Source organism: Carassius carassius, chromosome 16 (genome assembly GCF_963082965.1).
Source record: "Carassius carassius chromosome 16, fCarCar2.1, whole genome shotgun sequence".
NCBI lineage: Eukaryota > Metazoa > Chordata > Actinopteri > Cypriniformes > Cyprinidae > Carassius > Carassius carassius.
Window position 1 is genome coordinate 5221482 of NC_081770.1, and position 20413 is coordinate 5241894.

A 20413-nucleotide genomic window follows, 5' to 3' on the forward strand; every position below is an offset into this window, starting at 1 on the left:
GCAATATTGTTGTCCGGGTGGAAATCGGGAGAAATTCGGGAGAAAGGTCGGCCCGGGAGATTTTCGAGAGGGGCTTTGAAATTCGGGAGTCTCCCGGAAAAATCGGGAGGGTTGGCATGTATGCAATATGAACTACATGTTTTTTGTCTGAATGACCCTGAACCTAGAAAACATATACATCTTAAGAGGTTATTATAAAGAATCAGAACATTTCAGTCATTGAGAGAATTATTTTACTAGTTGAACCCATGCTAACAGGCTTGACGGCGTAGTCCTGCCGTTTCTGCACTCAACGACATGTTGTGTCAGCAGTTAGATCTCACTAGAGCATTCATTATGAAACGATATCTTTTGTTTCATAATAGTTTTTGCTAACAGGATTTTTTTCTAGTTTTTTTCTAAACTGAGTACTGAAGACCCTTTAGAGGAAGTTCTAGAGGAAACTAGAAATCATTACAGTTGAATAAACAGATGATCAATGTTTTGGATTCATCATCCATGGATTATAAACAGCCAAAACTTTTCAATTGTTGTTCATGTCAAAACATGCCTAAATAAACCAGTATTTTTCGGTAACTGTTCATTCTTTCACTTCAATCACTCATGCATAAATGAATTGTATAATCCCTTTTTAAAATATCTTTATTTTGCGTGTACAGAGTCTCAGAAAATTCAAAGCAAGCGCTTGCAATGACACAATATGATGCTTTGATGCATTTTACTACAAAAAAGAGCCAAGGGTAAGTAAGGCAAAACATCCAAACAAATGTAAAAACAGCTTTATGACATCTACAGTTAAAAAGAAAAAACAGGCCACGTGTGATCACTCGGTGCTGGAGGGCTCCTGGGGGTCTCTGCTTACTGAGGATGAACAAAGATAAAACACATTCATACTTGGTTATAATTAATAGTTATTTAGTTCAATACTAAGGGTTAATAGTTTGAATAAACCCTTAACCCAGAGTATTAGCATCAATATTAGTGATGATTGACTTGGTAAACAGGCTTTTGCGAACATTAAGGTCTCGGTTTTAAAAACATGAATACCTTTTTCTCGTGCTTTCATCCTTGCAACAAAATTGTAGCTTTTGTTTTTCCTGTAGTTCACGTACGGGTCATCCAGCGCGACTCCCACTCCTTTATACTGGTCCCACTTGTCCCGGATGTCTCCTCCTTTGATGGGGTCTTGAATGCCCTGTTCTTTAGCACCAAGACCTCCTGATCCGCTCCAGCCTGCAGGATGAACAGGTGGAGAGTTAGTGCTGCATCAATGGAGACATCAGTTCATGTGGTCGTGGTCAAACTTGTTCTAAATGACATACCCATCTTCATGAGCATCTGATGGCCCTTGTTTTCTTCGCCCAGCTTGAGGTCGACTGGTAAAGCAGCAGGGACTGAACCCAAACCAGATGTGGAGCTACAGAAAGGCCATATTTCATCATGCTAAATTACAATTTGGGCTGGATAAACTTTGTGATACCAACATTTATAACTGTTTATCATGCAGCGCAACAAAACATGTAGCTTTAGTCACAAAACTTGACTTATGAAAACCAAAATAAATGTGGGAAAAATATTGTATCCCATTCAGATTGCAGTGTCTATTACAAGTAAAATAATCAAAGTATATGTGGAGAAAATTAGTAATTAAAAATACAACAACAGACTTTGTAATGTGATTTCATAGGATGTGATTAGATTTTAAATTTAGGAGCACCTAATGAGAAAAGATCATTTAGGTAATCTGCTCCAAAACTAAGCTGATATCAGTTCAGTTTTTTTTTTTTTCTAGATAAAAATGTTGAAATCACTTTTTGTATTAACATTTTGTTTTTCATATTAATTTTACAAATAATAAAAAAAACAAATGAAAAATAGTTAAATAATTAAATTCAATAATTGGATGAATTTATGTAAATGGTATTATTTTTTCAATTAAGCATAAACATAAAAAAATATGCAAAATGACATACATTTAGAATTAAAAATAAATTAAATCCTGAGAGTAATAAAGATACCAAATAAACCCTTGTGAAAATAGAGATACAGATTACAAAGCAAAAATCAGCTTTTCAAATGGATGAACTGGATTTGGGTAACAAAAAGAGATCGTCTTACGGTGGAGTTGGACTGCGTGATTTTGCAGCTTGAACGCGCTTGTCTGGAGATCGTGACTTGGAGCGAGATCTGGAGCGGGAGCGACTTCGGGACCTGGATCTGGAGTGACTCCTGCTCCTATGGAAGAATGACAAAAATATGTTCAACAACTTTGTGTGGCTGGAAAAAAATGGTTCAAATATTCGCTTATTTTTTATGTTTTGGGGAGATACCTGGAGCGAGATCTGGAGTAGGAGCGAGAGCGGGATCTGGAGCGAGAGGATTTGGAAGACCTGGAGCTGGAGCGTGACATGGATCGTCCACGACTGCGCGACCGACTGCGCGATGGACTCCCTCGGGTGCTGCCAGAAAAAACATCACATGAAATATTACTAACGAGGAAACCATGGTAATGACTTCTGTTTGGTCACATCTGAATTCAAATGTTATTTAAGTATTAGAAGTACACTTTAATAGTATTTATTAATATTTTATAATATCTTAGTTTTAAATTTTCATTTTAATTTCAGTCCAAATTTTGCTAATATTGTATTTTGTCATGTTTTATTAGGCTTTTTATACTTCGTTTTTATTTCAGATTTAGTCATTTAGAACACCATTATAGTATTTATTAAATGTTTAAAATTTTATTTCCCTTATTTTCTTTTTTGTTTTGATAATTTTTGTCAATTTTATTAGCTTGTTTATTAATAATTTATTGTTGCATTGGATTTATTTTAAGAATATCTTTATTTCAGTTTTAGCTTTAGCAATTTTAGTATACTATTATAGTATTATGATTAAGCCATATCATATTTCCAGGTTTCATTTAAATTTTAGTTTCACCAAGTTTTTTGTGTTTTATTTATTTTCATTTCAGGTTTAGTCTAAGCAATTTCAACATTTTAACTTAAGTTAACAAACTTGAGTTAAAAAGGCAACATTTGTAATTGTTATTTAGTTTTTTATTTAGCTTTTTTTATCTAATATTTACATTTAATTTTATTTCAGCTTTATTTCAACTAATGAAAAGGTTTTAGTTTTTGTTAGAATACACTGAAATGGTAAATTTCTCACGCACCTGTTGCGTTTTTCATGTTCCTTTTTCCGCCTCGCTCTCATCTTGGCCCGGAAGAACTCGTACAGACCGTTCTGTTCCCAACCCTCACTGGAAAAACGATATATTTAGTATTCACAACTGAAGTATTAAGTAAAAACGATCAACAACAAAAAAAAAAACTATAAACCCAGAGCAGTCACATCGGTGTTCACCTATTTCTGGGTCTGTCATGGGACGGCGGGCTGTAAAACGCCTCCACCGCAGCCAGCAGACGCTCACTGGGGGGCATCGGAGGTGGCAGACGGATGTCTTTGGGGTCCAGAGGCTTGTAATCGTGATCTTCAAGCTATGGTTAAAGAGAAAGAATCACATTTAAGACAAGACTGAAGAAACAAGCATCTAATTCCCAGCTGACGTCGAATGTAAAATGACCTTCACGAGTGGCGCCATGAGTCCTGCAGGAAGGTCGAAGTAGGGCACGTTGGGCACCAGGCTGGGGTCGTCCTGACTGACGTGAGAAGGAGTCTGCCGACGAATGTGTGGCGCCTGACCATTAAAGCCGTGAGGAGGTGGCGGCCCGAAATCAGGATGCTGGTTCCCACCCCACGGAGGAGGATCAGATATCCCAGGAGGAGGAATCCTCTGGTTCGGGTGGTGATGAGGAGGCGGAACCATCTCTGATGAGAACAACAATATATAGTATGCATGACAAAGCGCGATAATTTTTTTTAGCTCACTGGAGTATTGTCCCTTTGTCTGATTCAATACTAATTGTTGGAGATTTTGATATCCATGTTTGTTGCCCTCGAAAACTTATGGTTACAGAGTTTTTAGAAATGTTGGACTCGTTAAATCGGACTCCATTGTTGACGTGTCTCGTGAACAAGGCCACTCTCTTGATCTTGTTTTGTCACGAGGATGTGTCTGTTTAGGATCTTGGTGTCATGATTAATAGTTTTTTAAATCATTGCCCAGTAGTATTTAACTTAGATCTTCCAAGTATACGTCGAGCTCCTGTTCATTGTCTGTTACATAATCTCATAGTATTTTCTCCTTCTACAACATCAGAATTTTTAAATGCCTATATTGCCGTTCCTTCAATCCCTTGGATTGTGTCTGCACCACCCTCTGCGGATCCAGAAGAACCAATTTCAACATTTAACTCCCTCTGCTCTAACATCATGGATTTATTGCACCATATAAGATGAAGGTCAAATATCAAAAAGCTATAAAGTACTATAAAGAAAGTTATTTTGCCAGTATCATTGCTAATAATTATCCATGTGAATTATTCACTGTAATCAATAGACATCTTTGTCCTAGTAAGAAATTAACCCTGGCTCCCTCGTTAACAACTTGCAGTTTATTTGCAAAGATATTTGTGGATAAAATTAATGGGATCAAAGCTAATATTCTTACATCTGCCGTTAATTTAGCTGAAACAGATATAACAGAACTTCATTTTAATCAGTCTGAAACAGTGTCGCTTTCTGAAGTTCATGACATTATTTCTCATTTAAAGCGTTCATTTTGCCACAAGGACACAATTTTATTGCACATTCTCTTAAGGATGGCTTTGATATTGTTAGTACTGGTATTTTGTCTATTGTTAATATTAGTCTCGATAAAGGGATTGTACCAGTTTGTCTTAAGCAAGCTATTATTGAGCACATTTTATGAAAGGTAATCTTGACTGTTATGACCTGTCAAATTACCATCCAAAATCAAAAGTTCCCATCTTATATAAAATTTTGGAAAAAGCTGTCTTGAGACAACTAAGTGCTTTTTTAACTAAGAATAATATCTTAGATCAATTCCAGTCTTGCTTCAGGTGTAGACATAGTACTGAGTCAGCACTTTTACGGGTAGTAAATGATCTTTTACTCATAAGTGATGCAGGGAATCATAGTACTTTAATTCTATTGGATCTTTCTGCAGTATTTGATACCGTTGATCATTCAATTCTCTTGAACCAGATAAAGCACTTTGTCAGAATCCAAGGAATTGTTTATACATGGTTTGCATCTTATTTGGGGAGCGATGGCCTAGTGGTAAGAGAGTTTGACTCCTAACCCTAAGGTTGTGGGTTCGAGTCACTTTAAAGCAAAGATCTTTAACCGTAAAGGTTGGTAATTGTTTTTCATATTCTGAGCATTTTACCAGTGGGGTACCCCAAGGGTCCATATTGGGCCCTGTTTTGTTCTCATTACATATGCTCCCATTGCAAAGGATTTTTTTAAAATATGGTATTTATCACCACCTACATGGAGACGACCATCAGATCTATTTGCCTTAAAAACCTAATTGTAATATTACCCGTGTATCACTTCGTAGGTGTCTGGATGAAGTGAAAGATTGGTTGGTTGATAATCTTGTTCAGTTGAATGAAGGCAAAATAGAAATTATGATTTTTGGGTCGCACAGTTTTTAGCAAGATGCTGAGATCCTCGAATAAATTACTATTAATGTTCCAAGAGCACATCTTAAATCTAAGGGCGACTGAGCTTTTGCTGTCGTTGGCCCAAGATTATGGAACAGCTTACCTTTCGAGGTTAGAGCATCTTCTACATTAAGTTCCTTCAAGTGCCACTTAAAGTCATACCTGTTTTCTTTGGTATTCTAACTTTTTAGTGGGTTTATTTATCATTGATTTTGCTGTTGTCTTGTTTAAATTATATCCTTTTTAAATTATCTTAACTTTGAAACTACTCTGTAGCCTGAAAAGTACTCCATAAATAAACATTTTGGTCACATCTTAATTCAAGTTAGTAGTATATTATACTGGTATTTAAAATGTACATTATATTATTTAGAAATTTTTATATTTATTTATTTTCAAATTTAGGTTTTATATTTTATATGTTCAGATTTCATAAAAAATTTAATTTAGGTCTAACTAATTTTGTTTTTATATATTATATAGTTTTTATATATTATGTTTTTATGCATCTTATTTTAGTTTTATTACAAGTAGTTTTAGTACAGCATTAAAGTATTTTGAAGTATTTTGAAAAAGATTTCCATTTTGACACTTTCAGTTTTCATATATTACTATTACAGTAACTGTAAAATAAAATAATAAAATAATTAAAATACCTAATAACAAGAATTTCATTAATTTTTCATGAAATCATGGTCATTTTTAAGTAAAAAGCCAAGGTCTCACCTCCTGGGAAGTCTCCCTGTGGGTAGTCGAATGGGTGCGGCGGATAAGGCGGCGGTTCGAAGGGATGCCGCGGAGGAAACTCGTCCTGCATGAAGTGTGGCGGGAAGCGTCCGAAGTTGTGTGGTGGTGGCGGCTGGTTGAACGGCGGCGGCTGCTGATGAGGAGGGAAGGGCCCGCGGAAATGCGGCGGACGCTGCATGCGGAAGGGAGGCTCCCTCTGGCCCCACGGCGGCGGCTGATCCGACTGGCTGTTCCACGGCGGCTGGTCAAACTGACCGCTCCAGGAGGGCGGCGGCTCGTTCTGGCTGCTCCAGGGGCCTGTGGGGCCCCCATCCCGAGGGCCGCTCCAGTTGGGGTCCCGCTGCTCATTCCATATGCCCTCGTGGCTGTTCCAAGGTGGACAGGGGGGCGGTGCTTGGGTTGGGTTGAATGGCGGCTGGAGACGGAAACATTTAACTGTTCATCGTTTATTGGAACCTGTGATACTTTTTTCTTTGATTCTTTTGAGCGGTAGTGTATATATTTCAGAATTTTTTTATTTTTAGATATTAGATATATTTATTTACAATATAAATTAAATTAATACAAATATAGACGTAAATACATTTACATATTATATTTTCAAAAGGTATACTGTATGAGTTTGTATTTATATATTCAAAATAAATATACACAGAACACACACATATATTATGCAAACAAAAGCTTTTATTTTGGATGCAATTACTCGTGATTAATCATTTGGCTTTATAATAAAAACCTGTGAAGGTTATTATAACGTCAAATTGTGATGGAGCCACATGGGGGTTGGTAAATTTAAATTAATGATTAAATTAATGATTAAATCATAAAAATGTATATATAACCTTGCAAAATGAATAATAGCGGCATGCTTTTTCTAGAACGAACAATGTAAAAGATTTTTTACAAATTAAAGAAAAATTTATCATGAATGATTTTAAGCCATTGAGTGAGTGAAATATAATCAAAAAAATAGTAACGATAATTTGATTGTGGGCATTTTTAAACGTATTATAATACAACTACAAGTACCTAATATTTGGAATCGGTTTACGTAATCCAGATTACATATAATCAGTGAGTTATTTTTAAATACAGCTGCGAATAACAGAAGATCTATAAGGTTTTAAATTGTTTTTTTGACTCACAGGTTGTTGTGGGTTCCACGCCGGCAGGTTGTGCTTCGGATCGAACCAGCCCTGTTTAGAGGAGGGGATGTCAGACGATGATGCCGGGTTCGAGTCTGATGGTCGGCTCGGAGCGCCTTCGTAATCACCAGGTGGAGGACCGGCCATTGGAGGAGGCTTTAGATCTACCAATGACATTATTAAGAGAGAAAAAAAAAACCATCACAAATCACACATCAGCAAAAAAAAAAACATCAATGTGTGAGACAATATGTTTTTTCTATTTATCTGAAGCAGCACTGTAATCAAAACACATTGCCTTACAAGGATTAATAAACTTAGTTTGAGTTTTGAGATTTGAGTTAAAGCTCTTAACTCAAAAAAATGTGATATCAAGCCAAGACATGATAAAGTAACAATTTGGAGAATAAAAACAATTTAAACACTGACATGAGAATAATTTTTATTTTAATATATAATTTTTTTAAAGAAGTCTCTTCTGCTCACTTAGACTGCATTTATTTGATAAAAAATAAAGCAAAATTGTGAAATATTATTACCATTTAAAATAACAATGCTCTATGTGAATATACTGTACATCCAATTTACTACTGTAATTCGAACCTGAAATTTCAGCATCATTACTCCAGTCTTCATTGTCACATGATCCTTCAGTAATCAGTCTAAACTGCTGATTTGCTGCTAAAGAAATATTTCTGATTATTATCAGTGTTGACAACAGTTGTGTTGCCCAATATTTTAGTGGAAACAGTGACCCACTGTTTTCAGAATTCTTTGAGGAACAGAATGTTCAAAAGAACAGCATTTATTGAAATATTTTGTAACATTCTAAATATCTTGACTGTCACTTTTGATCAATTTAATGCATCCTTGCTGAGAAAAAGCATTAATTACTTTCTGACTGCAAAGTTTCATATGCAACTTTATCTGCATATGATCTCAAATAGTTTCCCCAAGGTTGACCTCAAATTTATTTCAGATAGTTTCCAAAGGAAAAACATATTTAACCTTCATTTAAAGAACTAAAATTATATTATTGAAAGTTTTTACCAGGCTGAGAGGTCAAGGGCGCTTGGGCCTTCACATCGGCATCTGCAGGCGTCAGCTGACCGACTGCGACTGTGGCTGCTGCTACCGCTGCTGTCTGCTGCTGCTTCAGATTGTTCACGAACTCCTCGTGCTGTGTCTTCAGAGCCTGGATCTGCTGCTGGAAGGCCATCTGGATGGGCTGCACCACCGGAGCGTACTCCGTGATGAGCGACGCCTGGACCACACACAACAGAGACAGTATGAGGAACACATTCTCCAGAGTTAAGCAGAAAATAAACACTGACAGCACGAGCTGCACCTGATACTGTCCCAGACCCAGAGCTGGACTCTGAAGCTGCTGAATGGTGACGTCATCAAAGTAACTGTTCTTCTCCCAGAGCAGCAGCAGCTGAAAACATGAAGAGCAACCACTCAAAGTTAAACTGACACCATAAAGAAGCTGCAAATGGGAAGAAATGGGGATGATCTTACGCGGGTGATTTTCTGCTGCTTGTCTTCCTCTACTTCCAGGAAACTGGTGCAGTAAATGGGAACCACGACCTTCTGAAGAGCCGCCAAAAGATCCTTCTGATTTTTCCTCTGACTGTGAAGAAAAATGAAGGGTTTGCTCAAAACGCCATAAAAACACATGAACAACTATTTTCTAATTGCAATAGATTGGAGCTTAGAATTTAATGACAATTCATAAATTTTGTGTGAAAATTAAAAAAAATACATACATAACTAAATATATATTTGGCATTACAATATTCTTTTTAATTAAATTACTGACCAGAGTTGTTGCTCTCATTAACTTAAACTATTCAATTGCTCTATGTTCATTGCAAATTTATTACAGAAATCATTTAGTTTCCAAAGCAATATTTTTTCAATAACATTACTACAACTAAAACTGAAATTAATAAGAACTAAATAGACATATTAAATAACAAAACACAACCAGATTAAACGAAATGAAAGTCAAAACAAAATATAAAAAAACGATATGACAATCTGAGAACTTGGAAAAATAAAAAATTGAAAACAAAGTGTCACATTATTTCATTTGATGTGTTATTTAAATGTATTAAGGTTTTCTTGAGTTAAATTACCCACTAATTTAAATTAACCCACAGTTTTCAATTAAACTTTTCTAAAGTTTTAAAACAATTAAAACTTGAAATTCTAAAATTAAACGCCGTTTAATATTTATTTAATATAACAAAATTCTATATCAACATTTAAAATATTGTACCATTTTTAAATATATCATTATGAATATATTTGGATATTTTGCGTAAATAATAAATAGCCCTACTTTAAATATTGTAAAATAATCAGATTAAAAAAGCTCAGAACATTTTCAAAAACACACCAAATTGGGATAAACACAGAAAACAATGTGGAATTGATATTAAAATATAAAAAGTAAAAAATATGGATGTTATAATAATGTCATACCATATTATTGACTCTCTGAGCAGCTGATTTAAAGTTTCATGAAACCCCAGACTAGTTTTTCTGAGATTTTAGAGGTGTTTGTGTTGCACATCATAGAAGACAATGTTTGCATCCGATGATTTTAACTGTCGGAGAAAACCGTGGCAATGGACGATAGTACATCAATGCCACGTCAGTGTTTATTAAATTATTAATGAGACTATGTGTTCTTATCCTATGAGAAGACGCTTCCCTTAATTATTCCCTTAATAATTAACAGCAATTTTTGATTTGCTATAAAAGACACTTCAGACTGTGAGATCGCATAGATTATAGAGATCGACCGACATTTAAATTTGCAGATATTTTTCCCGATATTTAAGCATTTTATCATAACCGAATATCGGTTTTGTAATATCGTATTCACCGATAAACACCGCCAGCTTGTTTTGAGAATTGCTAGCAGCATCGCCATTGCAGCACGTCTGAGGGGAGACAAGACGACAACAACGGCATGCAGGTACTTGATTTGATGTAGTTTGTATTTTATTTAACATAACAAATTAAATGCATTACATCAGTGGTTCTCATTTCCAGTCCTAGAGAGAGCAACTCACGAAGTCATGTTAAATAATCAAGTCTTGTCCCTATAAAGACGTAACTTTGCCTGAATTAATATGCAGCCATGAATGAGCGCATGTTGGAAATAAAAGCACTGAATTTAATTCTCTGCTGTCTATACTCTAACTATCATTAGCCTCATGAAGTCGGAGTCACAAATGCAATAAAATACGATGTTTTGTTTGTTATATTACAGTATTCCAGAGAACATTATTCAGTGAATTAACATTATCCAGTGAATTATTCTTGACTCTGTAGCTATTAAACAGCTTATAAACCTACTAAAATGGTAGTTAAAAAAAGAAGTTAATATGACTCTTGTCCTTTATTTTCTCCATTTGAAAACATTAGACATTTTTAAAAAATGTTCTTATTGTTAATATTAGTGTTGTTGCAGTTGATGCTTTTTATAAATATATTTTTTATTGTAATATAAAGATTAAAATTAACAAAAAAGAAAAATTTTCCACTTTTTTAAAAAAGATGGTGACTGAAAAGAGGAAAAACCAAAGTGAAGCGTGTTCTTTTTTCACTCAGTCATTTATTTACTTTATGACAGTTAATAAATATCGGTTTTGCATATCGGTTATCGGGCAACTTAAATACGCAAATAATTGGTATCGGTTATAAAAAAAAAAAAATTGGTCGATCACTAATACATTAACTGAGAGAAACCTTCATGGATTGAAGGAGAGTGTTTGTTTTTACTTTTTGATGAGAACTCGGCACAAACACGATTCATTCACTTAATCATAACCATTTTTACAAGTCAAAATGCTTATATAAACGCAGCAGAATAAGCCTTCAAACTGCAGGGAGAATTAACCAGTGCCGAAAGGGGGTTTCATGACCCTTTAAGTATTCAAATGCAGTATAATGTGACAACAGTTCAGATGAAAGCCCCGCCTCTCACCAGTGATGCAGGACGTCGTTGGTCAGATAGATGAGATGTAGGCGGAGCTCGAATTGCGCCCCGTCTGCAATGATGCGGTTTCTGAGATGCGACGCCATCAGCTCGCAGTGCGGCGGGGTTTTAGCATTACTGAACATCCAGTTCTTTCCAGCCTGAGAACGAGAAATAACCAGATAATAACTAATCTGAGGCATATCAGACAGAGCGGGCGTGAGCAAAGCAGGTTTCTCGTACCGATATGGCATCTTTGGTGCAGGTGTCTATGATGGGCTGCAGCAGGTTATCAAACTCGTTCATGTCCAGCTGTGTCTCCACCAGCAGCTTCTGCATCTGCTGCTCCATCGCCAAAGAGATGGCTGCCGTCACTTGCTCCTGAAACCCCAAAACACATTTACTTAATTAACAGAATATATCAATGTTCAATGGTATTGGGTCAGTTAGACTATTTTGGGTGTGAAACTAAGACTTTTATTCCACAAGGATGCATGATATTGATCAAAAGTGACTATAAAAGACTTCTTTGTTTCTATTTCAAACAAATGCAGTTCCTTTGAACTTTTTAATTAAGATTCTGCTTTGATCACAGCAAAATTAAACTAGATGAGTAAAGTTTGTGAACAAATGTTGATGTTGGCTTGGCAAAGCCTTGTTTGAAAGTTTGAAATTACTATGAAAAACTTTAAGACTTGAAGTTAATAAAATGTTACAATTTTGTAGCACATTGCTAAAATGTTTAGGAAAGTTGCGAACATGTTACTAGCACATTTATTATATTAGCATTTTTTTATATGATTAAGCACATTGCTAGCATATTTTAGCATTTTTCTAATGTTTTAACATGTTGCTTACATTTTATCACATTGCTAACATGACTCAAACATAATTTAACACATTGCTAGCATGAATTAGCATGTCGTCAGAAAGATTAAACACGCTACTAACCTATTTTAACATGTTTCTAGCATGAATTAGCATCTTGTCAGAATGATTAAACATGTTGCTAGCCTATTTTAACATTTTCCTAGCATGAATTAGCATCTTGTCAAAATGATTAAATCTACTGCATGCCTATTTTAACATGTTGCTAGCTTGAATTAGCATGTAGTCCTGGGACAGTCGTTAAACTCAGCAAATAAACATCTTAAATACTGTATATATTATATTGCAAAAGTTTTGACCCCCTAAATGAAAGTTTATGGGATGTTTCGTAATTTAACTGTCCATTTAACGAAAACTGTCTGATAAGTTAGAAAAGATTTAGCAACCAAATGTAGTCTCATGGTGCGTTCACACCAGGTGCGAATGAAGCGTTGAGCGCGAGTGATTTACATGTTACGTCAATGCAAAGATGCAAATAGACATCCTGCAAAATTTTGCCAAAGTTCAGATTTTTCAACTCGCGCGTTTCGCGTGAATCAAGCGTTTCACACATCAAAACACCCGAAACACTCAATTCGAGACACGTCTATCACTACCGCCTCATTCGCGCGAAACATCTGAACTTTGGCGAAATTACGCGCTGCGTTAATCAATCAGGAGCTTGCTCTAGCAGTGACGAGATTACAACGTAGCAAGCAGAGGGAAAATCCGAACAACAATGGAGGACAAAGCCATAGTCGCTGTACAGTATGTGGATACCCGGAGCTGTATGATACTTCTTCATAATTTTACAGAAACAGGAATAAAAAGGATCTTGCTTGGAAGAAATAGATTAATTGAATAAAGACCAAAGATTACCTGTTAGATTTACCCAAAACAAATTATATTTTATGTTGAACCACTAAAGAGACATCAGAGCCAGCGCCAAATGTCAAAAGAACTAGCCGAGTTGAGACTGCTCTCATCAGTAACATGAGCACTGAGCTCCCGCTGATGGCCTCCGAAATTGCGGAAACACACAAATAGGCGCGTACTTCATAAATAAACCGAATATTTGAGTTTAAAACAACTACATTCTCGCCTAAAATACTTTTAAAACTACATTTCATGACACGATAAGAGTAATATAAAAAAAAGCTAAAAATTTATGGTGGTTGAAATCACAATGCTGCTTAAACTCAACTGGCAGAAGCCCCTCCCATGACATGCATTCGCATCTGTTGTGAAGTTAATTTAACGCACAAGTGAAGCGAATAGACTCAAAATGTTCAAGCGTCAAACTATGTGCGAATAGCAAGATTTATTCACACAAGTTGTGTCTGGTGTGAATGCACAGTCCGAAGATGAAGCAGCAGCTTAAATAGTGAATCAGTATCTTATAATATATTCGATTGAGAGTGAAGCGTCACGTGCCGATTTGGGTTGATTTGGGCGGGGTCTGAGCCGGTGGGCCATGACGGTAGGACGCTATCGGTTGCCAGGGGCAACGCCTTCAGAACTTCACAGAGGCGCGACTAAACAATCCAGAGTTCTTTAATTTTTGTGCATTTATTATTTCGGCGGGACAGAGACGGGTCTACAAATACAAGAAAGAAAAGCAAGAAAGTAGAGCAATGCAAAAAGATAAGACCAAAATATCGACCCAAAATATCGACCCAAAATATCGAGCTCCCTGCAGCGGAATGGTACAGAGACCTGGACCATTTACCTCCATGCACATATATGGACATTGTGAATTATCTTGTTTTTGGTGTAAATTACTACACAATGCAGGAGTTTAAAAGCCACAAGTCTTTGGAAAGTTACGAGGCTTTCTGCTGTGGCTGGGTGCAGGACTTGGCCATCTACAAGCCTGTGGTGAAAACAGCGTTGTACTGGCCAAGGTAAGTTTCTTCTAATGCGTTTTAGTGTGTTGTAATTACATTGTCATTTGTGTTGGGGGCTGCAAAGTGGACAATCCAGTTCTGGATTGGCTAGGGTAGTTAAATGTGTGATTGCAAGATGTAAATGTCCTGGTTAGATTAAAACCATTAACAGTGTGAATGCAAGGTGTATGAGATTCAGACGAGGCTGCAGACTGATGCTCTGTCCATACCGGTTACCTAAAAATCTGTATTTCATTGTTCCTATGTTATCGTGTGAGGTACTGGAGCAGTTTTTAAGGCAACAGTGACTTCCAGGCATGTTAAAACAGTGCAGAATTTCAAGAACCTCCTCTACTACAGAGTTAACAGCACACGTAAACAATCATGTTTTGCCGCCGGTATCCTGCCAACATGGCGGAGAGGGTGAGATACCGTGACATCGAGGGGAGGGGCTCTGTACCATGACGACAACTCCTCACTCTCAATACGTTATATACGTTTTGAGTAGTATTTGACGATATTACAGCCTTTTTAGTCAAATAAATGCAAGTCTGGCACGCAGAAGATAAACGAACCATCAAAATACGCAAAGTGCTATAGACTTTTCATTGAGGGGGGTGAAAACTTTTGTGCACACACCTGTCTGAGGCTGAGCAGGTGTTGCTCCTGCTGCTGTAGGTTCCACTGGCTCTGCTGGATCAGCTCCTCCACAGACGGCGTGGACGGCGGCGGGAGCATCGTCATCGGCACAGGAACATCTGTGACCTCTTTACCCGGAGGTTTACTGAGCACTGCTAATCACAAGAACACACAGACGCAAATCTATAACTCATACTGTGTGCCGAGACAAACATCTGTCTGCCAGTGCATCCAGATCTGATGGATTTGGGCGAACTGGGAAGCGCTACTGAAAGAGACTTGACTCTCGTTTGACTGGATGTTCCCAGAGCTAAGCCTTTCAAATCAGAGAAACATGCAGGAAATCACTCATGCTGGTTCTGTCCCCTCAGATTTTCCATGTCTGGAGAGAATCGCATGAAAAACTCGGGAATAGGAAATATTAAGCTGGGAATGAGGGGAAAGAACCCAAAGAAAAACTGCTTGCTTGTGGCTTCCTCGAGATACAAATGAAACTGAAAGCTTGAATCAAGATCTTTACAGAATACTTGCATTTGCAAACAAAAGTAAACCAAAAATAAAATCAAGCTGCACAAGTTTAAATATTATGTATGTAGCAAAAAATAAATAATAATACCATGCAGAAAAGTGATGTGCTTACTTAAAAGAAATTGCTTATCTAAAAATGAGGAAATTTACTCGCCTTCAGACCATCCAAGAAGTAGATTAGTTTGTTTCTTCATCTGAATGTATTTTTAGAGATGTAGTAATATCACCACAATGGGTGCCGTCAGAATGAAGATCCTACCATTTGATATAAACACATAATAATCCACACCACTCCAGTTCATCAATTAACATCTTGAGAAGCAAAAAGCTACATGTTTGTAATAAACAAACCCATCAGCTTCATGCATTTTAACTTTAAACTGTTGCTTCTGGCAAAAATATGATTTCATAATCCATAACACATCCTCCATCCCCTGTTGTCTCACATCAAAAACCACCCATATATCTGTCTGGGACTGTTTTCTTTTGTAAACGACGCTTGATCTGTGCAGATTTCTCTCCTGATTCAGACGAGATGACCTGAATTAAAAACGCATTAATGATGAATTTGTTTCTTAAAAACAAAACTTTTCTCAAGATGTTAACTGATGGACTGGAGTGCTGTGGATTATTCTGATGTATTTATCAGCTGTTTGGACTCTCATTCTGACGGCACCCATTCACTGCAAAGGATCAGTTGGTGACCAAGTGATTAAAAATGCTACATTTCTCCAAATCTGATGAAGAAACAAACTCATCTACATCTAGGATGCCATGACGGGGAGGACATCTTCAGCTAATTATCATTTTTGTGTGAACTATTCTATTAATTAAAGGTTTAAATCCCTAAATATGTGAAATATTAAGAGCGATGGTTGGCAAACACCACCAAAAATTTTCGCATCTGTATTTGAAAGTTTCAACTAATTATACAAGTTGATATCTGTCTGAGAAAATGAAAGCCATGACATAACCTGACAAATTAAATATAATAAAAATGCCTTTCAAACACTAATGATGCAGAAAGTACTGGCAAAATGAAACATTTCTTATCATCTGTCTAATAAATACCTTCCATTTTATATTCATCATCATGAGAGCCAGAATCTACGAAGGAGAGAAGGACACCTTAAAGACGAACACATACACAATACAACAGGCAAATCTAGCTGTAAATTTACATCACACAAGCCCTGTGTTAAAGAAATTAAATAAAACAAAAATAATCTTCTAATGTAAGACTAAAAATGTCTTGAACGCTAACTGAAATAAGCTTCAGTTTAAGCACCAAGTTTACAACAAATAAATATCCTTACTAAAAACTAAAACAGAACTAAGCCTAAAATTGAAAAAATATAAAACAAACCTAAACAAGTAATATTTAAAATAAATGTAAAAAATAATAATAATAAAACCCAATAATTAATAATAATTATTAACTGTCACTCACATTTTTAACATAGACTTGAAAGTGCATGATCCAAACCTATATATTTACGATTCATGACTGAAAACATGTTGTTTTTGATGATATTGATATACCATTTTCATGGTAATGCAATGTTTGAATTTAAAATGGGTTTCAAACACGAAATTTGGGATTTTAAGTTTTCAAGTGATATATCATTTCTGATGATTTCTAAAGTGTGATAGAGAAAAAGGCAACAAAGAAGACAGTTTTTTTTCAGGTCAGAACTCCTGTTATGATGTAGGTTTTTGGGGTGCACTCTTGCCATAAATTAATCTATTACTTTTCCTATCTAATTTTGAACAAAAAAGATTGGTAAAATTTCTATTTAAGAGTCTTAGACCTTTCCAACGATATATAGTTTGTCATGATTAGATTAGGATTTAATTGTAATATAGTGAAGTAAACGTAGGGGGCCCACCGAGGGGCCGGGTGGCAGTTAACAGGTTAAATTATTAATAATAATATTAAATTCATAGAAATAAATGTGACTTGTGCTCTTCAGCGGTTCATTGACGTACGCTGCTGCTGTTCGATGGCCAGTTTGTATCTGTAGTAGCCGAAATAGTCCCCTCCGAACAGAAAGGAGAACTTGGGGTTGTCCTTCTGCTTCTCCATGGTCATCTTCTCAAACTCGGGGCCGTTTCGGGCCACAAACTGAGCCAGTTTATCAATGACATTACGCAGCTCTTGATCTGATGGGAAAAATCAAAGAGAAATACAATACACAAAATAAATACATAGCATATTTTATTATATATCAATTGTGCAGAGTTTTAGTTTAGTAAATATACGTGTAGTGTTGGTCAACAATGGCATCTAACGTTACTGTAAAAGCTTCATATGTAAATCTACAAATACTTAGCTGCAAACTTTGCAAAACACTACCTTTATGTCACTGCCAAAACTTTTGGCCATGACTGTACAGTCAATATAAACTAACCAGCACATAAATACTAATCTTATGTGACAACCGTTTGTTTATTAGTGAGGTTTTGTTGAATATAATATCAGTTCACGGTTACCTTCTGGTGGAGTGGAAATATCCATTATTCTCAGGGTTACTCGCTAGTATTAGACCAGGAATTCATTTATAACACGCGAAACAAAATAACTCGCTATTAAACGGACGCGACCATTATGTTAAAAGGTGTTGTGTTTCAGTTCAAGATGAAGCGACAGGAAACTGAACCGTGACGACTTCCTGCGATGCGTTAGGTGCGCACGCGGCGCGCTCTGGAGACGTTCGGAAGAATAGACATATGGGTCGTGACGTCACAGCGTCGCCTGCCGTCGGGAGGCCGTTTTTGACACTTTAACGCCTTTGATCACAACCGAGAAACCTGTTTTCGGGCAAATTTGCTTTTTGAAATTCAGTCTATAGCTTGAATGGTCATTCTACTATGCAAGAAGTAGTAAAAAAAAACAGCATATCGAATGAATCAAACAGTATGTGTGATGCAAGTTAGTATGTTTGGGAAAATAATAACTCATCACTGATTTCACCTCTAGCACTCTCTAAACTAATTATATTGCCCCTTTTAGACCTGCACTCGTTTCGTTTACTAACAGCTTTTCTTAAAAATAAATAAATTGCGTCTCTATTCTTTTTGTATTCTATCGGTTTTCTTTTCATTTATTATACAATGAACCAAAAAAAGGACTCTAAGAGCAACTGATACTTGTTATAGCACTTGTGTATCATTGCTCTGTTCTTGATTTTGATTGCTTCCATTGTCCTCATTTCTAAGTGGCTTTGGATAAAAGCTCTGCTGAATGAAAATGTAATTGAGGAAAAACATAATATTAGCAGAACAACAACTAAGGCAAGGCAAGTTTATTTATATAGCATTCAATAAATGCACAGCTAAACAGATGAGTTTTGAGTCTAGATTTGTTGATTTAGCACATCTCAACTCTTCTGGAAGCAGTTTCGCCTTGTTTTGTGTGAACCCTTGCTATTTCTGGATCCTAATGATCTGAGTGCTCTGTTAGGTTTATATTCAGGGAACATATCTGCTATGTATTTAGGTCGTAGGGCATTGATTGATTTATAAACGAGTAAAAGTACTTTAAAATCAACCCTAAATGTAACTGGAAGCCATTGTAAGGACCTGAGGACTATATATAACAACTAAAAATCAAGTCAGGAATTCAGGTACAGATACAGGTTTCAGTAGTCATGTCAAAGCAGTAAAAAAAAATCATTATAGTCTATAATGATTTATTTACTGCTTTGACATGACTACTGAAACCTGTATCTGTACCTGAATTTGATTTTTAGTTGTTAGACCCCTAGAGTCAAGGTGTATTCACCTTGAGTACTTTATCTTTGTTTCCAAATGCAATTTTAGTAAGACTTCAGTTTCTTTAACTAGAAGCTGAACTGTTAACTTCATTCACATAGAGACACATTATAACATGCATGATTAAGATGGACAAGGTAAATAAAAAGTACGTTTTACAAAATCACACACACACAAAAAAATAATAATAACTACATAAATATGCAGAATAAAAAAAAATCTATATAAGCTTTCTGGACCAAAACAAAAAAAAGTAGTATAATTTTAGGGATCTGGGTCATTTTTGACCCATGAGGAAAATATTTGTTATGAAATTCGAGGGAAGGAGAAAGGGTACATATTAAATTGTCACATAGTAAATTCTAATTAAATAAGCCAAATGATGTCGGACATTGAGCTGAACTTGGAGAGAGAGAGAGAGAGAGAGAGAAAAAAAGCCTTCCCTGGCCATTAGTTTTTAATACAACCACATTTCCACTTTTATATTCAGATGATCTCTTTTCAAGACAAATGTACTGTTTTTTAATTATTTCCAAATGATACTCCATTACCCCTAAATTTTTTTTTTTAATTTTTCAGACCAAATCTCAGTACTTTACATAGATTTATATATTCCACTTAAAAAAAAAAAAAAAAAAGTTACATCCCCCATTTCAGAATCTACAAAAAGTTAATTATTTTACCAAAATAAGAGGGATCATACAAAATGCATGTTAATGTTTAATTAGTACTGCCCTAAATACGATTTTTCACATAAAAGAGGTTTATATTTTATTTTAGGTTTATTTGACAAGGACAGTGCACATCAATAATACATAAATGTAAAATTTTCCAGAATTAGCCAGATGGCTATTTTGCATCTGCAGTCCCTGCACTGATAATGTCACCCAAAAAATATAAAGAATTAATTAGTACATTTTATTTACATACTCTAAAATACATATCATTCACACGATACCTAAAAAAAACATCTGCTTAAAAGTTATAAAGAACCAACAAATCAATACCAACTCACTCATACAGTCCAACTGTCAAACAAAATGACAAACAATGAATCAGTAATATCATAATACAAACAAAGATAATGTAAGCATACAGACAAGTAGCCCTAATCATTCAATCAGACCGAAACCATACAACCTCATATACATAACATAACATCTCATACTAGCAGAGCAGAAAAGACAAGACAGCAGCAGATTTTAATTCATAAAATAAATGTTGACAATGCTG

At 35.8% G+C, this 20413-nt stretch overlaps 1 protein-coding gene across 7 annotated transcripts; it reads right to left on the reverse strand.

Annotated features, from left to right (window-relative positions):
* Positions 1–626: 626 nt before the first annotated feature.
* On the reverse strand, positions 627–18075 carry LOC132159497 (calcium homeostasis endoplasmic reticulum protein-like). Of its 7 annotated transcripts, none has more exons than XM_059569025.1 (20): positions 17900–18075; positions 17396–17569; positions 16478–16513; positions 14879–15033; positions 11730–11867; positions 11496–11647; positions 9014–9125; positions 8841–8930; positions 8543–8756; positions 8096–8170; positions 7493–7656; positions 6324–6759; positions 3590–3834; positions 3370–3503; positions 3179–3265; positions 2331–2459; positions 2119–2235; positions 1323–1417; positions 1048–1233; positions 627–861 (listed from the first exon to the last, which is right to left on the reverse strand). In XM_059569025.1, the coding sequence occupies exons 1-20, from the start codon at positions 17922–17924 to the stop codon at positions 824–826; spliced, it is 2802 nt and encodes a 933-aa protein (XP_059425008.1). In that variant the 5' UTR covers positions 17925–18075; the 3' UTR covers positions 627–823. The 7 variants fall into 7 exon arrangements, with proteins under 7 accessions (XP_059425008.1, XP_059425009.1, XP_059425007.1 ...); XM_059569026.1 differs by having other exon boundaries at positions 2331–2447; positions 8096–8173; XM_059569024.1 differs by having other exon boundaries at positions 8096–8173.
* Between the last annotated feature and the right edge of the window lie 2338 nt (positions 18076–20413).